Source organism: Alexandromys fortis, unplaced genomic scaffold, assembly GCF_014885135.2.
Source record: "Alexandromys fortis isolate MF-2015 unplaced genomic scaffold, M_Fortis_MF-2015_v1.1 scaffold_28, whole genome shotgun sequence".
Taxonomy (NCBI): domain Eukaryota; kingdom Metazoa; phylum Chordata; class Mammalia; order Rodentia; family Cricetidae; genus Alexandromys; species Alexandromys fortis.
Genome location: NW_026067901.1, coordinates 165,643 through 183,915, shown reverse-complemented (window position 1 = coordinate 183,915; position 18,273 = coordinate 165,643). Strand labels below are relative to the sequence as shown.

General features: G+C 43.8%; 1 protein-coding gene across 1 annotated transcript; it reads right to left on the bottom strand.

Moving 5' to 3' along the window:
• Window positions 1–9,781: 9,781 nt before the first annotated feature.
• LOC126494038 (olfactory receptor 10AD1-like) lies at window positions 9,782–18,038 on the bottom strand. The gene is made up of 2 exons (XM_050131240.1): window positions 17,938–18,038; window positions 9,782–10,778 (listed from the first exon to the last, which is right to left on the bottom strand). The coding sequence occupies exons 1-2, from the start codon at window positions 18,036–18,038 to the stop codon at window positions 9,782–9,784; spliced, it is 1,098 nt and encodes a 365-aa protein (XP_049987197.1).
• Window positions 18,039–18,273: the final 235 nt, after the last annotated feature.

The window sequence follows — 18,273 nt, the reverse complement described above, 5'->3', positions numbered from 1 at the left end:
AAGCATCACCAGGACTCTAATTACAAAATTTTAAAAGTTCCAGACATATATAAAAGTTAACTGGGGCTGAAGAAATGACTTAGTGGTTAAGAGTGCTTTCTCCTCTCCCAGAGGAGCTAAGTCCAGTTCCCACAAACCAGTTTGGTTGGTTCACAACCTTCTATACATCCAGCTTCTGGGATCTGGTGCCCTCTGTGGCCTTGGGGGGGGCACTGCACTCAAATGGTACACACACACACACACACACACACACACACACACACAGCTGCATGAAATATCTTTTAAAAGTTAACAATGAGCCAGGCATGATGGTTCATGTCTTTAATCCCAGCACTTGGAAGGTAGAGGCAGTAGGATCTCCGAGAATTCTAGGCTAATCTGGTCTACATAAAGAGACCCTGTCTCAAAATAAACAAAAGCTAACCTTTTAATACGCTAATGCCATATAATAAATATATTAAAAATTCAAACTCAGTTATGATTATAGCAGTAACATTTTCTATAGCAGCAAACAATAAATTTGATATATTTATCCTTTGATAGAATTTGTGAATTTCAAAGGGCATCACAGACAAAGTGGACTGATAACAGAACAGAGAAAATATTTGCTTTGTCTAAGACTAACAGGAACGGACTATCATTCTAGAATATACAAATAACAACCGCAAAGAAACAGGAACAAGACAGCAGACCACTGGCACAGAGGAACAAAGGTTATATGGAGAGGCAGTTTACTAAGGAGGAAAAACTAATAAGCATATGTAGATTTAATTAAAGTGGCTAGTAATATAATGCAAGCTAAACCAGTGGTAGCTCTTGCTATCTACCAAACCAGCCACAGCAGGAGTGAGTCAAGTTGCCAAATGTTGGCAGCCGTGTGAAGTCTTGTACTCATTTCTCCGGCTTTGCAGAGCCACTCAGGATTTCTTAGACACATCTAATAGAGCTGCAACTAGTGGCTTTAACCAATGTCAAATCCTCTTACAGGGCTAGAATGGAGTAATCAGGGAAGTCCAACGTACAGCTTTAGAGACTGGAGCTGCAGACTCTTGAGTCTGTTACTCAAGAATGGGACGAGAGAGGCTTTGCCGTGAAGCAGAGTAAATGTCAGCATCTGGCAAAGTGTATGGAGCTGAGAAACCCTGTTCAGTGGAACAAACACAGGACACGATGTACATCTCACCAGCTTTGGAGAACTTGAAACACATGGGGCCTAGGAATGGGGCTGTGGCTCAAGATTAAGCGTCTGATGCACATGAGCAAGGTCCTGGGCTCCATCCCCCAGGAGAGAAGAAACAATCTACAAAGTAACAAAACAGAAACATGTACAGTAGGACATTATTAGCACCACAGAAGGAGAAACAGGAGGGCAAAGACAAAGGATGTGGACAAAATAAGGGAGCTTGTGCTTGCAGACATCAATGATGGTGCATGGCATGGAAGAGAGCTATGGTTAAGTCGGTCCCTTGTGGAGCAAATAAAATATATATCAGAACAATACTTGGAAGATGAAAGGGTTGAAATGAGGAAATCTCACAGAAAAGTCATGGACTTGCTATTGGAAATAAGTATAAAGAAGAGATGTGTGGTTCTTGGGGCTCACAAGATATTGCTAATAGTTGTTATGGGTGTGTGGTCACATTTCCGGAGTTTACTACAAGGACATAAAGTTATTTCACAGAAAAGAAGCAATGCTAGGCAGACACAAAGCAGGGGAGTTATCTTAGGCTCTTTCTCCAGAGACATTCTCTTTTGTTTCCCTTTCCCGTTGACTTCAATGTTCACACCAACTTTCTTCCCTTTCTGTGTATACATAACAGAAGATGCTTCATCGCTCGAGGCTCTTGTCTGCCTTATCTACTACATAGCAATACACTTTCCCAGAAAAAAAGTTACTATTGACCTGTCTCGGCAAGGTCAGATGTAGTGATGGTGGGTGGATGTGCTATCTCATAGGATTTTCTTGGTGACAATGGTCCACTCCGTTCTTAAAAAAAATGAGTTGTGCAGTATCTAGGACAGCCCGCAGGTTCATCAGATGAACCAATGAACAACACAACACTATGCTCAGGTTTGCCTGTCTCCAGAGCTCCTGTAGCCACTTTCAAATGTTCTTGTTTGAGGAGATTATTTCTGCTTCCCAGTAAAGGAGGAGAGCCTTTTATTAGGGGAAGATAATTCGAACAGAATTTAATGAAGGGTTATTTTGAAGACCCAGGTGAGGATGCGGGACAATCATAAGAAATTTAGAAGCAGAGTGAGTTCTGTTCCAGATCTTGGAGACTGAACTAGGCAGAGAGTGGGCCTCAAAAGCAGAAATCGTAGGTAAAAGGGGCTCCCTCAAGAGAAAGCCAGGGCACTATACTCAACCTCCTGCTCAGCATTTGCCATTCATGGATGAAACCCAGTGGAAAGCAGAGATAAACGAGAACAGTGTTTATGCCTTCCACGCCCTGAGATGGATGACAAGGGCTAGGTATTGAAGAGCCAGATAGAGGACAGGTCTTTAGATCTAGTGTCGCCAAGTTTAGGCTTAGTGTTAACAACTATGTGCGTTTAATTTTCATGACTCGGATAAACCATATTTCTATGGCTAAACTATTTCAGAGGAGGTGACTGGGGGGCTTCGGTGGGCTCAGGACTCTGGAGACTTTCTCTCCAGTCCCATTGGAAAAGTTTTGCTTCTGTTTTGTTTACAGACCAGGATTCTCCTGGATTTTCTGAGGGATATCGTCACAACGCCCTCTTACGGTCAAAGTACTTGTGCCAAGGTCTGAAAACGTAATCACGTACTAGATGGATAGAGAAGAGAGTAAATTAATCCTAAAACAACGAGGGAGTACAGTAAGAAAGACACAAATTATGGGAACTCAGAGAGCCCAGTGACTCCAGGTACGTGTCATGAGGCTTTCCTCGAACGGTTAGCTGAAAGGGGGCCATAAGGCGGCTGAGGACACTGCAGTTGTTTACGGGCAGTGAGTGCAGCCCAGCATTACACAATTCGCTAAAAATGGAGCTATCGCTTGGAGAGATTTAGGCTCCGCAACCTAGGACTGAACCGGCAACTACCGAGGCCTAATGTGATTGGTCGAGGACCCCAGCTGTGCTCCGCCCCCTACCAGGCGAAGGGGAGGGGTACTCTGTCGGGTGGGCACCTCACGCCTGGAGTTCCTCTGCCTCTGCAGCCGCGGGACCGCGGCCGGCCGCTGCAGTCGCTTCCCGAAATAGACGTTCTCTGAGGTTGACAAATCTGGATCCGGCGCGGGAGGAGCGGCCAAGGAGACAGCGCCCATTGGCTGCACAGCGCGCGCCGAGAGGCGGAGGACGTCTGATTGGTCACAGACTCGGCGGTTCTAATCAGGTCAGGCCTGCAGCGTCGCTGGGTGCTGCCACCAGGTGGAGCTGGGCAGGGAGATGTGGCCTCCGCGGGGAAGGAGCCGAGCATCTGAGAGAACATCTAGGTTCCCTTCTACCCCTTGGTTTCTAAGTAGGGGCTGAGCTAACTCTAGAGCTTAATTGTGTTCCCTTCTTCAGGACGAAAGGGGGCTGGGACGCGAAGAGCTCTTCTAGGGCGGCTGCTTCTAGTAGTTTTCTGGCTTTATTATTATTTTTTCTTTCAAGACAGGGTTTCGCTGTAGTTTTAGAGCCTGTCCTGGAACTAGCTCTTGTAGACCAGGCTGGCCTTGAACTCACAGAGATCCACCTGCCTCTGCCTCCCGAGTGCTGGGATTAAAGGCGTGTGCCACCACCACACGGCAGTTGTCTGGCTTTTTGTAGACCCTGGCGCTCTCCCCTTCCAGGGGGACAGTCGGAGGCTGCAGGTGGGAAGACCTGGCACAGGCCCTAGTTTTGCTTGTGAGTCCTTCCAACTGGGAGGCCTTGAGAGGACAGTTTGAGGTCACCCCGGGTCTGATTTCTCAGCATTCCCGGCCCCATCTAGCTTTCTGACATGCTTGTTGAACGCACATCTACAAGAAATAGATTCTTTTTGTTGTTGTTGTTTGTTTGTTGTTGTTGTTTGGAATTTTAGTCCGAACAGCCAGCACCCCTCTTTATTTTGAGCTTACAACGCCCCCATATTCTTCATCTATGACTTTAGCTAACATCACCTCCTGGCATTCTTCTGGGCCTCCGAGGTGAGCTGAGGACAGTAACAAAATTCCACCCCAGTGCATCCGATGAACTGATGAGTTTAACTGAGGTCAGTGACAACTTCGGGGCAGCTACTAAAGAAAAGGTTTCTCTCCTTACAACACTTAAGTCTGGGTATCCCGAGCCCTGCCCCCTCTAACCATAACTACCAGGGTGTCTCAAGGGAGGGGAGGGGCCTCGTATATCCCGCAGTCAATGGTGTAAGCAGGTAGTCTACAGATAATCCCATTTGCTGAGGAAGAGGTCAAGAGGACAATAACAGTGCCAGACCAGGAGAGGAAGGATTAGTTCTGGGGCCAGGGCTTCTGAGTGAGAATGGCAGCCAAGTTCTTTAAATCACGTGTGATCTGAAAAAAGAAAAAAAAATGAAAGAAAAAGAAACAACAACCACTAGGAACTTCCGGTTTTGCTATCAAATAGGATGGTAGTATCTGGTAATGATACTACTATCGTGGGGATCAACTGTAAAAGTCTTAGGGCCTAATACATGTGTGCTCCGACCATGTTTGCACGGGTCATTAAGTAATGCTTGCTCTTTTGCTGAACTGCGCGGTTCATAATCTCGTTGTCTATCAGTTGCCCGAAACTGTAAGACTCTGGTTCTCAACTAGTGGGTTGAGACCCCTAAGGGGTCTAATGACCCTTTCACGGGGGTCGCTAGGACCATTGGAAAACATAGATATTTTTTAAATAGTTCAAGTCCTTGTTTTATTTTTTCTTTATATTTTATGTGCCTTGGTGTTTTGCCTGAATGTATATCTGTGTGAGGCTGTTAAATTCTCTGGAACTGCCATGTGGGTGCTGGGAATCGAACCCGGGTCCTCTGGAAGAGCAGCCAGTGCTCTAACCACTGTGCCATCGCTCCAGCCCCGAAAACATAGATATTTTTATTATGATTCATAACAGTAGCAAAATTATAGTTATGAATTAACAACAAAAATAACTTTGTGATTGGGGTCACACAACATGTGGAGCTGTATTATTAGGTTGCTGCATTGGGAAGGCTGAGACCCACTGCTGTAAGGCTATGAAGTTATTTCTCAAGATTTCTCAAAGAACACTTTCTTTTTCTCTGCCTTCCCTTTACCATTTTTCTTTTCCTCTTCAAAGGCTCTTTGCTGATTGGAATTTCACACTTAGAGAAGCTAGGACTCCAAGGGGCAGATGAGGCCTTCTTTTCCTTTGTGGTGACCTGGAATGCTTATATCCTCCCCTTAGTTTGATAACTTTAGACAGGGTTCTTCTTGGTTGTAAGTACCCCCCTCCTTTTTTTTTTTTTTTTTTTTTTTTTTGCAGTATTATATCACCTTTCATTTCTAATTTTTTTTGGTTCTTTAATATGTATATAAATCTTGGAAACTTACTGCTAGTTTCATGACCCAGAAAAGGTCTTTCCAGGACCTGAGCTACTGAAGGTCCATCCTTAAGGAAGATGGTACCCTGTCTCTCAGTCTGGGGTGGGGTAGGAACTTGTCTCCCAAAGGTTAAATTACTGTTCTTCTTAAAGACATAGGACAAGCTTACTTTCCTTTTAGGTAACACCGATTAACAACACAGGGTCCTGTTTCCTCTCCAGGACAGCTCTCCCCTTAAAAACTTTTATTCAGCTTATAAAGTATTAAGATCTACAAAGTAGATCTCATAAGACCTTTTCTTACCCTCTTGATTTCCGTTGATCACCCTGACCTGTTCTTTTCCAGTCCTTATCCATGCTTAAAGCTGCCCAACTCCTGGATCTCCCCTGTGCTTTCTTGTTATATGGCTTCTACTCTCTCCCCTCACTTGAGCCCCTCACCCCACACAGCCCTTGGCCCCTTTCTAACTTCCTGGCTCCTATAGACATTCCTAGTTAACCACACAAATCTACAACTTTGACCACACGTTTCAGAACATACATCATTTATCTTTCTGTACCTGGGTCACCTCAGTATAATGTTCCCCAGTTCATTCCATTTCCCTACAAACTTCATGTTTTTACTGATGAGTACTTTATATAGGTACTATTTTTTCAATGTCCGTTCTTTAGGCGATGGACTTCTAGGCTGATGTCATTTTCTAATTATTATGAAGAGAGTCTCTGATTCGGGATAAAGAGCCTTGTGCCCAGAAGTATTACAGCTGGATCATATGTTAGTTCTATTTTCGACCCTTTGAGAAAACTCTGCAATGATTTTCTTCGTGGCTGCCCAGTTTACGCTCTAGACAGTGCATAAGGATCTGCCCTCTCTACAGTCCCGGCAGCAGTTGAAGGAAGAGGCTGATAATTAGTCTTTACTTTTACTCCGAACACTTTTTACACTTACGTATTTTTGTGTATGTGTGTATGCACAAGCACCTACATGCTGCAGCATCTATATTAAGGGCAGAGGACCACTTGTAGGGGCGGGTCTCCTTTTTGATCTCCTTCTATCCATATGAGTTCCGGGATTGCCTTACTGCAAGCACCTTTACTTGGTGAGCCATCTCACCAACCCAGTCTTTTCTTTTTTCCTTCCTTTCTCCTTCCTTCCCTTCCTTTCTTCCTTCCTTCCTCCCCCCCCCCCCCTCTCTTCATGTATCTCAGTATATAGCACATGCTGGCCTGGAACTCACTCTGCAGACCAGGCTGGCCTCAGAGCCACTGCCTTTCCAGTGCTGGGATTAAAGGCATGTGCTACCATGTCCAGCTGTCATTTGTGTTCCCGATGACGGCCATTCTGACTGGAGTGAGATGGACTCTCAAAATAGCTTTAATTTGCATTTTTCTAGTGAATAAGGGCATTGAACATTAAAAATGCATGAATTTGAAAGAGGGGTCCATGGGAGGATTTGGAAGGAAGAAAGTGAAGAAGGAAATGATGTAATATTATATTCTTTTGAGAACTCTCTGTTCAATTCCATAGCATAAATTTTTTTTAGCTGAGTTGTTTTCTTGATGTTTATTTTTCTTTGTTTTTCATATATTTGAGATATTGCCCTTATGTTAGATGTATGACTAATAAAGATTTTCTTACAATCTGTAGGCTGCCTCTTCACTTAGTTGATAGTTTCTCCTCTTCCTCCTCTTCTTGTTTTTCAAGACATGTTTATCTGTGTAGCTTTGACTATCCTGGAATTTACTCTGTAGACCATGCTGACCTCAAACGCACAGAGATCCACCTCACTCTGCCTCTGGGGTGCTGGGATTAAAGATGTGTATCACCACTGCCTGGCAGATGCCTTTTGATTTCATGAGGTTCCATTTGTTGATAGTTGGCTGGAGTCCTCCTCAGAAAGTCCTTACCTAAGCCTATATCTTGAAACGTATCTACTGTTTTTCCCTCTAGAAGCGGAAGAGCTTCAAGTCTTATGCTGAGATGCTGATGCACTTGGAGTTCATTTTTGGATACCAACAGGTAGACATCCAGTTTGTTGTAGAGGCTTTTTGCAAAATGCATTTTTATTATTTATCTTAGAGTCTTTTCCTATTGCTGTGTAAGATACCCCAATGAAAGCCATAAAACAGAAGGAGTCTATTGCAGCTTACAGTTCAAGGGTGTATAGTCCATGATGGCAGGGAAGGCAAGGTGGCAGGTCACATTGTATGCACCTGCAGAAAGCAGAGAGCAATAAATGCGTGTGTTCTGCTAACTCACTGCTTCCTATTCAGAACTGGGAATGGCACTGCCCAATTCTAGTGTGGGTCTTTCCATCTCAAGTAACCTAACCAACATAGTTCTTCAGGGACATCTTAGAGGCTAGAGAATTCCTCACCTGTGAAGCTTGGCTCCCAGGTGATTGCAGATCCTGTAAAGTTGACGATACACACAAAAATCAGATGGCTGTAGTTATATGGAGTTTTATCTGGCTCTCCTAATCAATTCTGCTAATCTACATGTCTGCTTTTGTTCTAATGCCATGCTATTTTTTTTAGATATTTATTTATTTATTTATTTATATGGTATCCTGCCTGTAGGCCAGAAGAGGGCACCAGATCTCATTATAGGTTGTTGTGAGCCACCACGTGGTTGCTGGGAGTTGAACTCAGGACCTCTGGAAGAGCAGTCAGTGCACATGAGCAATCTTTCTATCTTCTAGTATCTTTCTCGGTTTCTTCAAGTTTTGAAGCTTTCACTGTAGAGGGATTTCTTTGTGTGAGTGTGCGTGCATTGGTGTATGCATGCATATGTGCGTGTTGGATAAGATGGTTGCCTTGATTTCTTCCTCAGCATATTTTCATTGGCATATAGGAAGGCTGTTAATTTTTGTCTGTTAATTTTGTATCATGCCACACTGTCTAGACAAGCTCTTGAAAATCCCTCTAATCTGAATTTGAGTTCAATCTCCTACTGTAATAGTTTTAAAGTCTTCCTGTCTAACCTCAGTATAGGTTTTTCTTCTTTTTTTCTTTTCTTTAACAGGAACATGTAGGCTCTACATGTATTGCTTTTTCTACATATCAGTGCTGACATTTCTTTCTCCTTACCAGGTTTTCATACATTTTCTGGTTTCTCGATACAAGATCACAGTTCTATGGAGTGAGGCTATTGCTTTGAGTCACTGTTATGAAGGACAGAGAGTGATGCACAGGACATGGAGGGACTATGGCCTCCACGTGGCCTTCCACGTGGAGTACAATCACACCATCAAAGAGCATCAGGGAAATGAGAAACAGGCCTATCCTTTTTAAGAGAAAACCTATTTGTTACCAATTTGAAAATAAAGAAAACTGCTAATAAAAGGAGTTTTGGTTAAGGAAAGAAGCTTAAGAAGCTGGAGAGAATCAAATAGAGGCTCCTTCAGTGGTGGAGATAGCATGGGTAGTGTTCCTTGGAATACTGAGAATTAAATCAATCTATTTCTGGTGAGAAGGCAAGTGAAGTGATTTAAATATGAGTTCAGTCAAAGATGGAGGAGCAGAAGGAAGACAGTAGGGTGCATGGGACATGTTTAGGTCTTGTAAACATCAGGAAACTGGAGGCTTGAGGAACTTGATAGAGGCACTTAGCTATATGGAAGGGAAGTGTCAGCCAAATGGTTGTCTCACTAAAGGAAACCAAAGGATTTAGGAAAAGGGGTTTGAAACATTGACTTCTCCTACCTGCCCCTCCCCAACAATACACAAACAAGTAGAGTTATGTAGTGTTGGCATTTGGGGGAGGTCTAATGGAGATTGATCAGTCCTGAAACCATATATAAACAATAAAGACAGATGTATGTTACTATAATAATCAAAGAAAAGGAGGCCATCAACACAGGAGGGGGTTTGGGTTTGAGGGAGGAGCTGGGAGGGCCTGGAGGGAGAGAGGAATATAATTTTGTTTCAATTGAAATACATTTTAAAACACAACTAATATGGCTTATTAAAAGGTCGAAAGATTATTTATTCCTAAATATATGTGCAAAAATTATGCTGAGGGATGGCATGTAAAAGAATTATGTAAACAAGATAGAGTTAAGTGCACTCATTCACGGAATCCTGAGGAACACAGAGGAAAAATTCAGGAAAGCCTCACATTTTCTTCAGGAAAGTTCGTGGAAAAACAATGAGCCTTAGATGTCAGGAGGAACTTTCAGGTCTGAGTCTAGTGCCATGGAGGCAGCAAACACTCTTCTCTTGTGCCATTACAGACCTGGAAAGCAAGGGCTGGGAAAAGTAGCCTTCCGTCCCTCACTGAAAGAAACTTCTCCAGCGGGTTTCCTTCTGGACAGGTGCAGCTGAAGCCAGGTTGCCTCTCCCAAGGGCTCTCCCTATGGCCCCCTTCATTTCCTTGTTGCGGAAGCTGTAGATGATGGGGTTGCACATGGGGATGATGATGGTGTAGAGGAGGGAGAAAGGCTTGTCTTTGTCTGGCCCATGCGTACTGCGGGGATTCATGTAAGAGAACATGGCTGAGGTGTACAAAAAGATGACCACAGTCAGGTGGGAGGCACAAGTGGAGAATGTCTTCCCCTTACCCGAGGAAGAGGATCTGCTGAGGATGGAGACCAGGATGCGGGCGTAGGAGGTGACAATGAGCACCATGGGGCTGAGAAGCACCACAATGGCATCGAGAAAGATCAACTTCATGCTGAGTTTGGGGTCCCCACAGGAGAGAGCAATCACTATGGGGGCCTCACAGAAGAAGTTTTCTATGTGGTTGTCTTTGCAGAAGGGATTCCGGAATGATATATACTCAAGAAAGATGCCATTGGTCATCCCAAAGATCCAGGAAGAGCACACCAGTCTGACACACACCTGAGGGCTCATGATCTGGGCATAGTTCAGTGGGTGGCAGATGGCGACATAACGGTCATAGGCCATGAAAGCCAAGAGGATGCACTCGGCCACACCCACTAGAAAGACCAAGTACATCTGGGTCATACAAGAGGCAAAGGAGACCGTGTGGTTCTTGGTCACCAGATGGATCAACATCTGTGGGATGGTGGTGGTGATGAAGCAGATGTCCAGGAAAGACAGGTGTCCAAGGAAGAAGTACATGGGGCTGTTGAGTCTGGGGTCAGTCCAGGTGGTGAAGATGATGAGGCCATTCATGGCCATGGCGAGGCTGTAGAGACCCAGGAAGAGGGTGAAGAGCAATGCCCGTGTGGAAGGGGTACTCTGCTCAAAGCCCACGAGGATGAACTCTGGGACTGTGCTGCTGTTCCTCAGGTCTGCTGTCTGGGGCCTGTTTGAGGAGGGGGGCAGGAGAAACATAAAGGGCACAGTTGTGTGGAAGGTTAGATGATCCCTGGACCCAGAAGCCCAGCAAGAGGCTTTCCCTGGATGACAGTCAATGTTTTGGCACTTGGCAGTCACTGGTAAATCTTTGAATAATGGCCTAGTGAAATGTCAGGGTCACCAGAGGCTCTATACATACATCCTCATTGTAGAAGTTGAGGAAGAGCTGGTTCCCCTTTAGTCTGGATTGATGAGATGCCCTGTGAAATGGTGCATGTGTTCCAGGTCCTTCAACATCAAAGTACTGCTTACGGCTGGATGCATCCAGAGGGGAAAGAATAAGAGAGCTATGCCTGGGACTCAGGTCAGATGAGGAAAGGTAAGAAACTGGGGTGTGCTGTGAGTGATGGAAGGATGGTGGTGATTGACTTAAAGAGGGTCATTTGAAGGACTGACTGACCTGAGAGAGATTTAAGGCCTATTTTACAATGTTTTTCTTTTTTCATTCAATTTATTTCCTTCCTTCCATCTTTCCCTCCCCCCCCTCTTTCTGCCCACCAAGCTTTCTTTTTTGAGACCAAGTCTCTTGTAGCACCAGCTGGTCTTGAACTCACTGCATGGCCAAGGATGGCATTGGGCCCTTGCCTCCACTTCCCAAGTACTGGAATTACAGGCAGATGCCATTATAGCCAACATGAAGGTAGTATTTTCTAGAAGAGGACAGCGTTTGGTCTTTTTGTACCTAATTTGAGGTGGTAAATGTGTTGCTGTTTTGGGGGGGAAACTAAACTGTCTCTGGAGTGGGAATGATGGAGGGGTTCCTGGATGCAGCCATGGCTACCTCTCCACACCTTTCCTCAGTCTCACTCTCTGGTGGTTGCTGTCACACCGGTGCATGCTGGAGGGTGGGTTTGATTATCATTACTTGCATTTTTTTTTTAAATTAGGAAACACCTTTCCCTCAGCAGTTGGAATTTACCCACTATTTCGTGGAAACAATTCAACCATCTTTGTGTGAAAGAATCTGTGTGCAAGCCACATGCATTCCAATGGTGCACACGGTACATCTTCAGAAACCTTGTAGTTCTTGGGAAGCCTCCATGCTCACATTAACTCTGTTGTGCTTTTCATCTTGTTTGGAGTTAGGATGTAGCATATGCACGTAAAGGGACTGTGTAACCCTGCTTAGCTTTCTTCTCACCGCCAGTTTTTCTTCTATTTCTTGTTTTGTATATTCCCATCAGCCTTCTCTGTGAGCCCTTTGTTCCCTTTCCTCAGCTCCTCCGATTTCTCGCTCTGTGAAGCACTAAGTTCCCTTTAAGTGAGGTTTCTTGGTTGATCAAAGCATCAGCTGGGCCCAATCCTATCATCTTCATGTTGGAAAGTTCTGGTATCTAAGACTACTCTGAGTGTTGGGAAAGGGAAGGGAAGGGCAGAGAGCGTAGTTTAATATGGGCCCCAAATCTTTCACTCTCAGACATGTTGAGACCAAGCTAATGATTGGGCAACCTAAGTCGTCAGTGAGCTACAATCTATAGAATTCTTGGACTTGGCTAAGAAGAAGTTGTACTCTAACTCAAGGACTCACTGAGCCCCACTAACGGACACATGCTTGCCTGTAGTTCACCGAGAAGAAATAACCTTCTGTACCGGCCAGCAGTGAGTGCCCTAGGAGGTGCCACCAGCAGCTGGGCAGTCAGGCATCTGTGTGAAGACATGGGACTGTAGAAAGCAAACCACACCCACCTCATCCCGTGTCTCTGCTGCTCCTGCTGTCACTGAGTCACTGTCCCCAGTAAGAGAGATGTCAGGGTGTCTGAGGAAGAGCTGCTCCAGGGAGGGGGGTCTGAGCTGGTGGGCCACTCTGGAAGACAATGGTATCTGGTGACCTTTTCAGCTCTTTGACGCCAATTATATACAAATGGATTCTTAAACAACACACTACATTGCATGTGCAGGTCACTATAGAACAGGTGAGGGCTATCTGCCTCATACTGCCATTGGGTAATGCTCACTCTTACCGGCTTGCTTTTCACACTGTGTATTTTGACTTTCTTGCCTCTTTGTAGTTTTTGTGTCCATGCTTTCTTTAAAAACCCTATGTTCTTCTGTTTATTTAAAAAGTATAAGAAAAAGAAAATGTCAATTCTCTCGTTTTAGATAAGCATATATATTCTATTGTAAAAACAAAACAAAAATATTCTCACTCTCAAAAAATACTATTCTGACAAAGAATGTCTTAAAATGAACTGCAGAGGTAGCTGGCGAGATGCCTTGATGGTTAAGAGCACTTGTTGTGGCTCTTCAGAGGACCTGAATTTGGTTCCCATACCCACTGTGGTGTCTCACAGCCATCTGTAACTCCAGCTCCAGTGGGTCTGATGACTGTAGCCTCCGTGGGCTCTCGCCCTCGTGTGCACACACCCACACATAATTAAAAATAACAAAACAGGGCTGGAGAGATGGCTCAGCAGGTAAGAGCACTGACTGTACTTCCAGAGGGCCTGGGTTCAATTCCCAGCACCCACATGGCAGCCCACAACTGTCTGTAACTCCAGCTTCAGGAGATCTTACACCTTCACATGACCTACATGCAGGCAAGACACCAATGCACATGAAATAATAATAAATAAATCATTTAAAATAAATGTTAAAAATAATTCTTTAATTTTAAAAAATAAATTTGATTTTTACGTATATGGATGTTTGCATACATGTATGTCTGTGTAATGCTTTCATGCATGGGCCCTGTAAATACAAGAAGTGGGCATCAGATCCCTTGGAACTGGAATTATTGATGGTTAGGAGCCACCATATGGGTGCTGGGAATTGAACCTATGCTTGCTGAAAGAGCAGCCAGTGTGCTTTACCACAGAGCCATCTCTTCAGGTCTAAAATGAATCTTAAAAATTAAAAACTAAATGGTAGAAACTGTTGTTACATCCTCTGCAACTAATCTGAGCCCTGGAATGTATTTACAATGGTTTTCATGAAGAGTAGTGGTGGTTCAACGTCCATAGCTTTATAAATGGTATCTCTGTAAACATTCACAAGACGCTTGTGGGATTTCTTCGCTAAACCAGAAGAACATCGTAATTTCCTCTGCAGGCTGCATAGGGAAAAGGCACCATTCACCATTGTATTGCTTCCCTCTCCAAAGACTGGAGGATCTGTGGTCTCTTAAATTAGCGACAGTTTCCAAAGTAGTTCATATGCGTCATCTTGTTTGAGCCTGCAGTTTGCTAATATCCCTTAATGAGGCAATTTAATCTCATTGAAGACTTGCTGATAAGTTATATTGGACAATGAAGCCGCAGGTGGCTTGGCAGTAGAACAGAACTGAGAACCAGCTCTCTCTGGGTCTGGTGTTGTCATAGTTGGTGTAACTGACCCATTGTTCTGATTGTTTCAGAACCATCTGCAAGTAAAATAGGAACTTCCAGATTGTCCAAGAGCGTCTCAGAAGAGCAGCAGTTAAACTGGGGATCAGCTATGCAGGTGGAAGCCTGTCAACCAGAGACATAACAAGGGAGTTGAATAAAGTGGTGGTAAGTGGGGAAGGAGGGGGGGGGGAAGAGAGGCGCCTCTCTCTTACAGGTTAGCTGTTTCCTTCCACACGACAGAGATCATCTGACTTCCTGTGTCCATACTCTATCAGAGGACAGGAAGTGGTTTTTTTTAATTAATTCATTCATTTTTTTAAAAGTGAGAAACCTGTTCCTTGTGCTCTCTAGGCTGGGTGCTGCCCCTGTTTAGGACGCTCTGGTGCTGACTGGTGCTGCCAGTGACTGGGGAGTAAGCCTACCTAACAACAGGCACAAAGAAGCCCATGTAGGCTCGTTGTTGTTGTTGACAAAGGTAATGTATTGACCCCCTCTCTCTGTTGACTCTTTCACTCCTCATTTTTTTTTTCAGTTTACCCAATACAAGATGAAAAAGCAGTAAGTACTTACTGGCCCCCTCAAAGTCCCCAGTAATTATTATTAAACTAATGTTATCCTATATATAAAAATACCCTATACACAATGAAATGAGATAGAGTTTGGGGTGTAAGGAAAAGCAGCCCTTAGCTAATCACAATATGTGGCAGATCCTGAAAAGGAAACAGTTCTGAAGCCTTCCACATTCTGAATTATGAAAGCACAGAGTCGGTGAGCTAAGGGTGAAGTCTCCATCCATGACTACTGAAGAACAAGTGTGATACTACAGACCAGACCTGTGGGAGACATGGCATGCCAGCATGGAGCTCAGATTCTTGACATATTTCCTGAGGAGTGACAGGAAGATCTGAGACCTTAGTGGATTCCTGACTGAGTCAGCGAGCTGACTACATTCAGTGAGAGAGACTGACAAGCTAAGATGGAGAGGAAATGGAGGAGACACCATGTATCTCTGGCCTCCATATGTAAGCACACACATATGCATACATGCATGGGCATGTATAACACTGTATACACACATACACACACATACAGAGAGGAGAGAAAGAGAAAGAGAAAGAGAGAAAGCAATTTAATTAGATAAAAATAGATGAAGGACTTGAATAGACATTTCTCAACAGGCAAGTGAAAATATAAAGGTTAACACTACTAATGATCAGGCACGCAAACTATACCTGCAGTGACATATGACTTCCACCAGCTAAAATGGTGTTGTAAGAGGAGGGGAAAGAGGGGCTGGAGTGATGGCTCAGTGGCAAGAGAATGAACTGCTTTTGCAAAGGACACGGTTGGTTTCCAGCACCCACATAGGGTGGCATACAAGCACCTGTAATTCAGCTCCCGGAGAGCTGCCATCTTCCTCGGGTCTCTTGAGCACTGCTCTCAGGGGCACAACCTCCTCCACATATACTCATAATTATATATAAAAATAAAGTCAGGACTAGGGGGATAGCTAAGCAATTAAGATGTACACTGCTCTTCTAAGAGGGTCTGGGTTCAATTCCCAACACCCTTGTTTGGCAGCTCACTGCTGCCTGTAGCTCCAGCTCCTGGGGACCTGATTCCCTCTTCCACAGGTACTAGGCTCACATATGTGCATGAGCATGCACGTGTGTATACACATAAGCATAAATCTAACTAAAATAAAAATAAATCATATAATTAAAAATAAAACCTTAAACAGAGATATGAAAGAGAAGTGTTGGCAAGGATGTAGAGGAAAAGGACCCCTTTTGCATACTGTTGGTGGGAATATGAGTTCAGCTGTTATAATAAACATTATGGGGGTTCCCAGAAAAATTCCAAATATATGTATCATTTGGTTCAACGTACTTAAAATTAAATTGGCATGTTGAAGACACATATTTACTACAGTGTTCAATGTAGTGTTGTTTACAATAGTTAAGTAGAATTAATGATTGTATCCATCAACAAATTAACAGACATTTAAAAAATGTGGTAATTAATAATGAAAATATAATTCAACATTAAAAATTAGGAAAATCTTTTTATTTTGGATAACATGGACTAAACATATAGGATACTGTACATGAAACCAATAGAAATTAATTCATTAATACCATATGATATCACTAATCTGTGGCATCTAAAACTCTATGTCAGAGGCACAGATAGCAGAGAGATGGTCATCCGAGGCACAACCTGAGATAACCATAAAAAATAAATTCTGACATCTATTGTACATCACGGTGATTACATTTAATAATTATTATTATACACTTGAAAATTGCTGAGCAAATAGTTTTTAACCATCCTCACCTCAGATGGATACTTTCATGAGGAGAGAAATATGCCAACTGGCTTAGTTTATCCTTGTTTCATATATAGGCATATGAAAACATCAGGGTGCCCTGTAGATGCAGCTCAGTATTAGGGAACTTGCCTGAGAGGGGCAAAGCTCTGGTCACAATCTCAAGAACTTCAGAAAATAGACGAACATGTGAAAGAAATTATTTGTTTGTTTGAGGCAACTCTCACTAGGCAGTTCCATTTGTCCTAAGGTTCATTGTGTAGACCAGGCTGGCCAAGAACTTGGAATGCTCCATCTGCCTCTGTTTCCCCAGTGTGGGATTAAAGGTCTGTGCCGCCACACCTGACTAAGAAATGCCATGTTTCACAGCACACATATATGTAACATTTATTTAAAAATGAAAAAAATTCTTATTTTGAGTCAGATTTGAAGACATTGCTATTTCAAGGTAAGTGCCTTAAGAGTAATTATTTTCCTTCAATATATAATCTTTCCCCCATACGTAATCATTTAAAAATGACCTATAAAGCTAACCTTTACACTGAAAAATAAAATACATTAATGTCCACATATTAAAAAAAACACACCCCACTTTTAACCCCATCCGCAGTAGAAGCAGAGGGACTTTGGTTTGGGTTAAGCATGACTGAAATTCAATTCTAGGGGTGAGTTGACAGGCTTTACTCCTAGGAAATGAAGATAAACTAGATCATATAATTAGATTTGATTCCATTTCCTCTTGTCTTCCTATGACTTCACTTCAAAGATAAAGATAGAGACATAAGGAAAGCAAAACAGAGAGAGGGATGGTTCTCATAAAAAACAGTTTAGAAGGAAAGTTGGAAAACCGAGGAATTTGACCAAAATATAATGAGCCATGAAAACTGTGAAAATGAACAGGTCAGTACAGAGAAGCACAGTAGGAGAGATTCCAAGAGCCTCCACCTACGGATGAGAAGAAAATGAGGCAAAACCCCAACATGGAGAGTCTGGGGGCTGGCAGAAGGCTTCCCATGCTTGGGTACTGATGAAGAACTGGAACTAGGGAGCTACTTCTAGCAAGAAAGATTGAACTGGGGTTTTTTTTCTTTTTCAGCCTCTGAAATTGGACTCGGCAAGACAGGGGAGCTCTTCCTATGGACAAAGTGATGTGGTCGTCTGACCCAGCCAGGAGGGCAGGTGAGCAGACCGAGATCCTGATGAACATATGTCAGGGATGGGGGGAGCACAGAGGTCTGTGTGACACAGTGAAAGATCCAGGACAACAGAGACTCTGGTAGACTCTAGAGAGGGAGAAACTGAGCAAGAGAGCCAAATCTGTGACCTCTCTCAAGGGCCACCGTGTATAGAGCCCTGTGTGATGTGAATGCTGAGAAACCCAGAGAAAGCTTGGCTCTGGTGACAAGGGCAGAGACAAGGTCAGCTCCACAGCAGAAGAGAGTTCACTCACTGACCTTGGCCCCGGGGTTTGGGATGTGCTGATGAGGTCATTGTCCGTGCCGATCTTGGATGGCAGAAGAGGAACCCAGAGGTTCAGAGTGAGGGTGCAGGGCATTTGCTGCAGACTAGCTGTGCATTTATAGGGCTGGTCTTGGGCTCCTCCCCTCTGCCCTTCTTCCTCTCTCTCAGGTGTGCTTGTCTGAGCATATGAGCCCTCTCCTTCTCCCTCCTCCTCCTCCCCCAGACAGACAGCAGTTTCTTGGTTACTATGTCAGCCATCTGTAATAAGGCCAACTCTTCATTATTGAGGCCTGACCATTCCAAGTGTGTCCCTGGGGGGAAGTTTTACT

Coding starts and splice junctions, on each gene's coding strand:
- LOC126494038 (XM_050131240.1), bottom strand. CDS start 18,038: ATGCCCTGCACCCTCACTCTGAACCTCTGGGTTCCTCTTCTGCCATCC. Junction 10,779..17,937: donor TCCCAAACCCCGGGGCCAAG/GTCAGTGAGTGA, acceptor CTCCTCAAACAG/GCCCCAGACAGCAGACCTGA.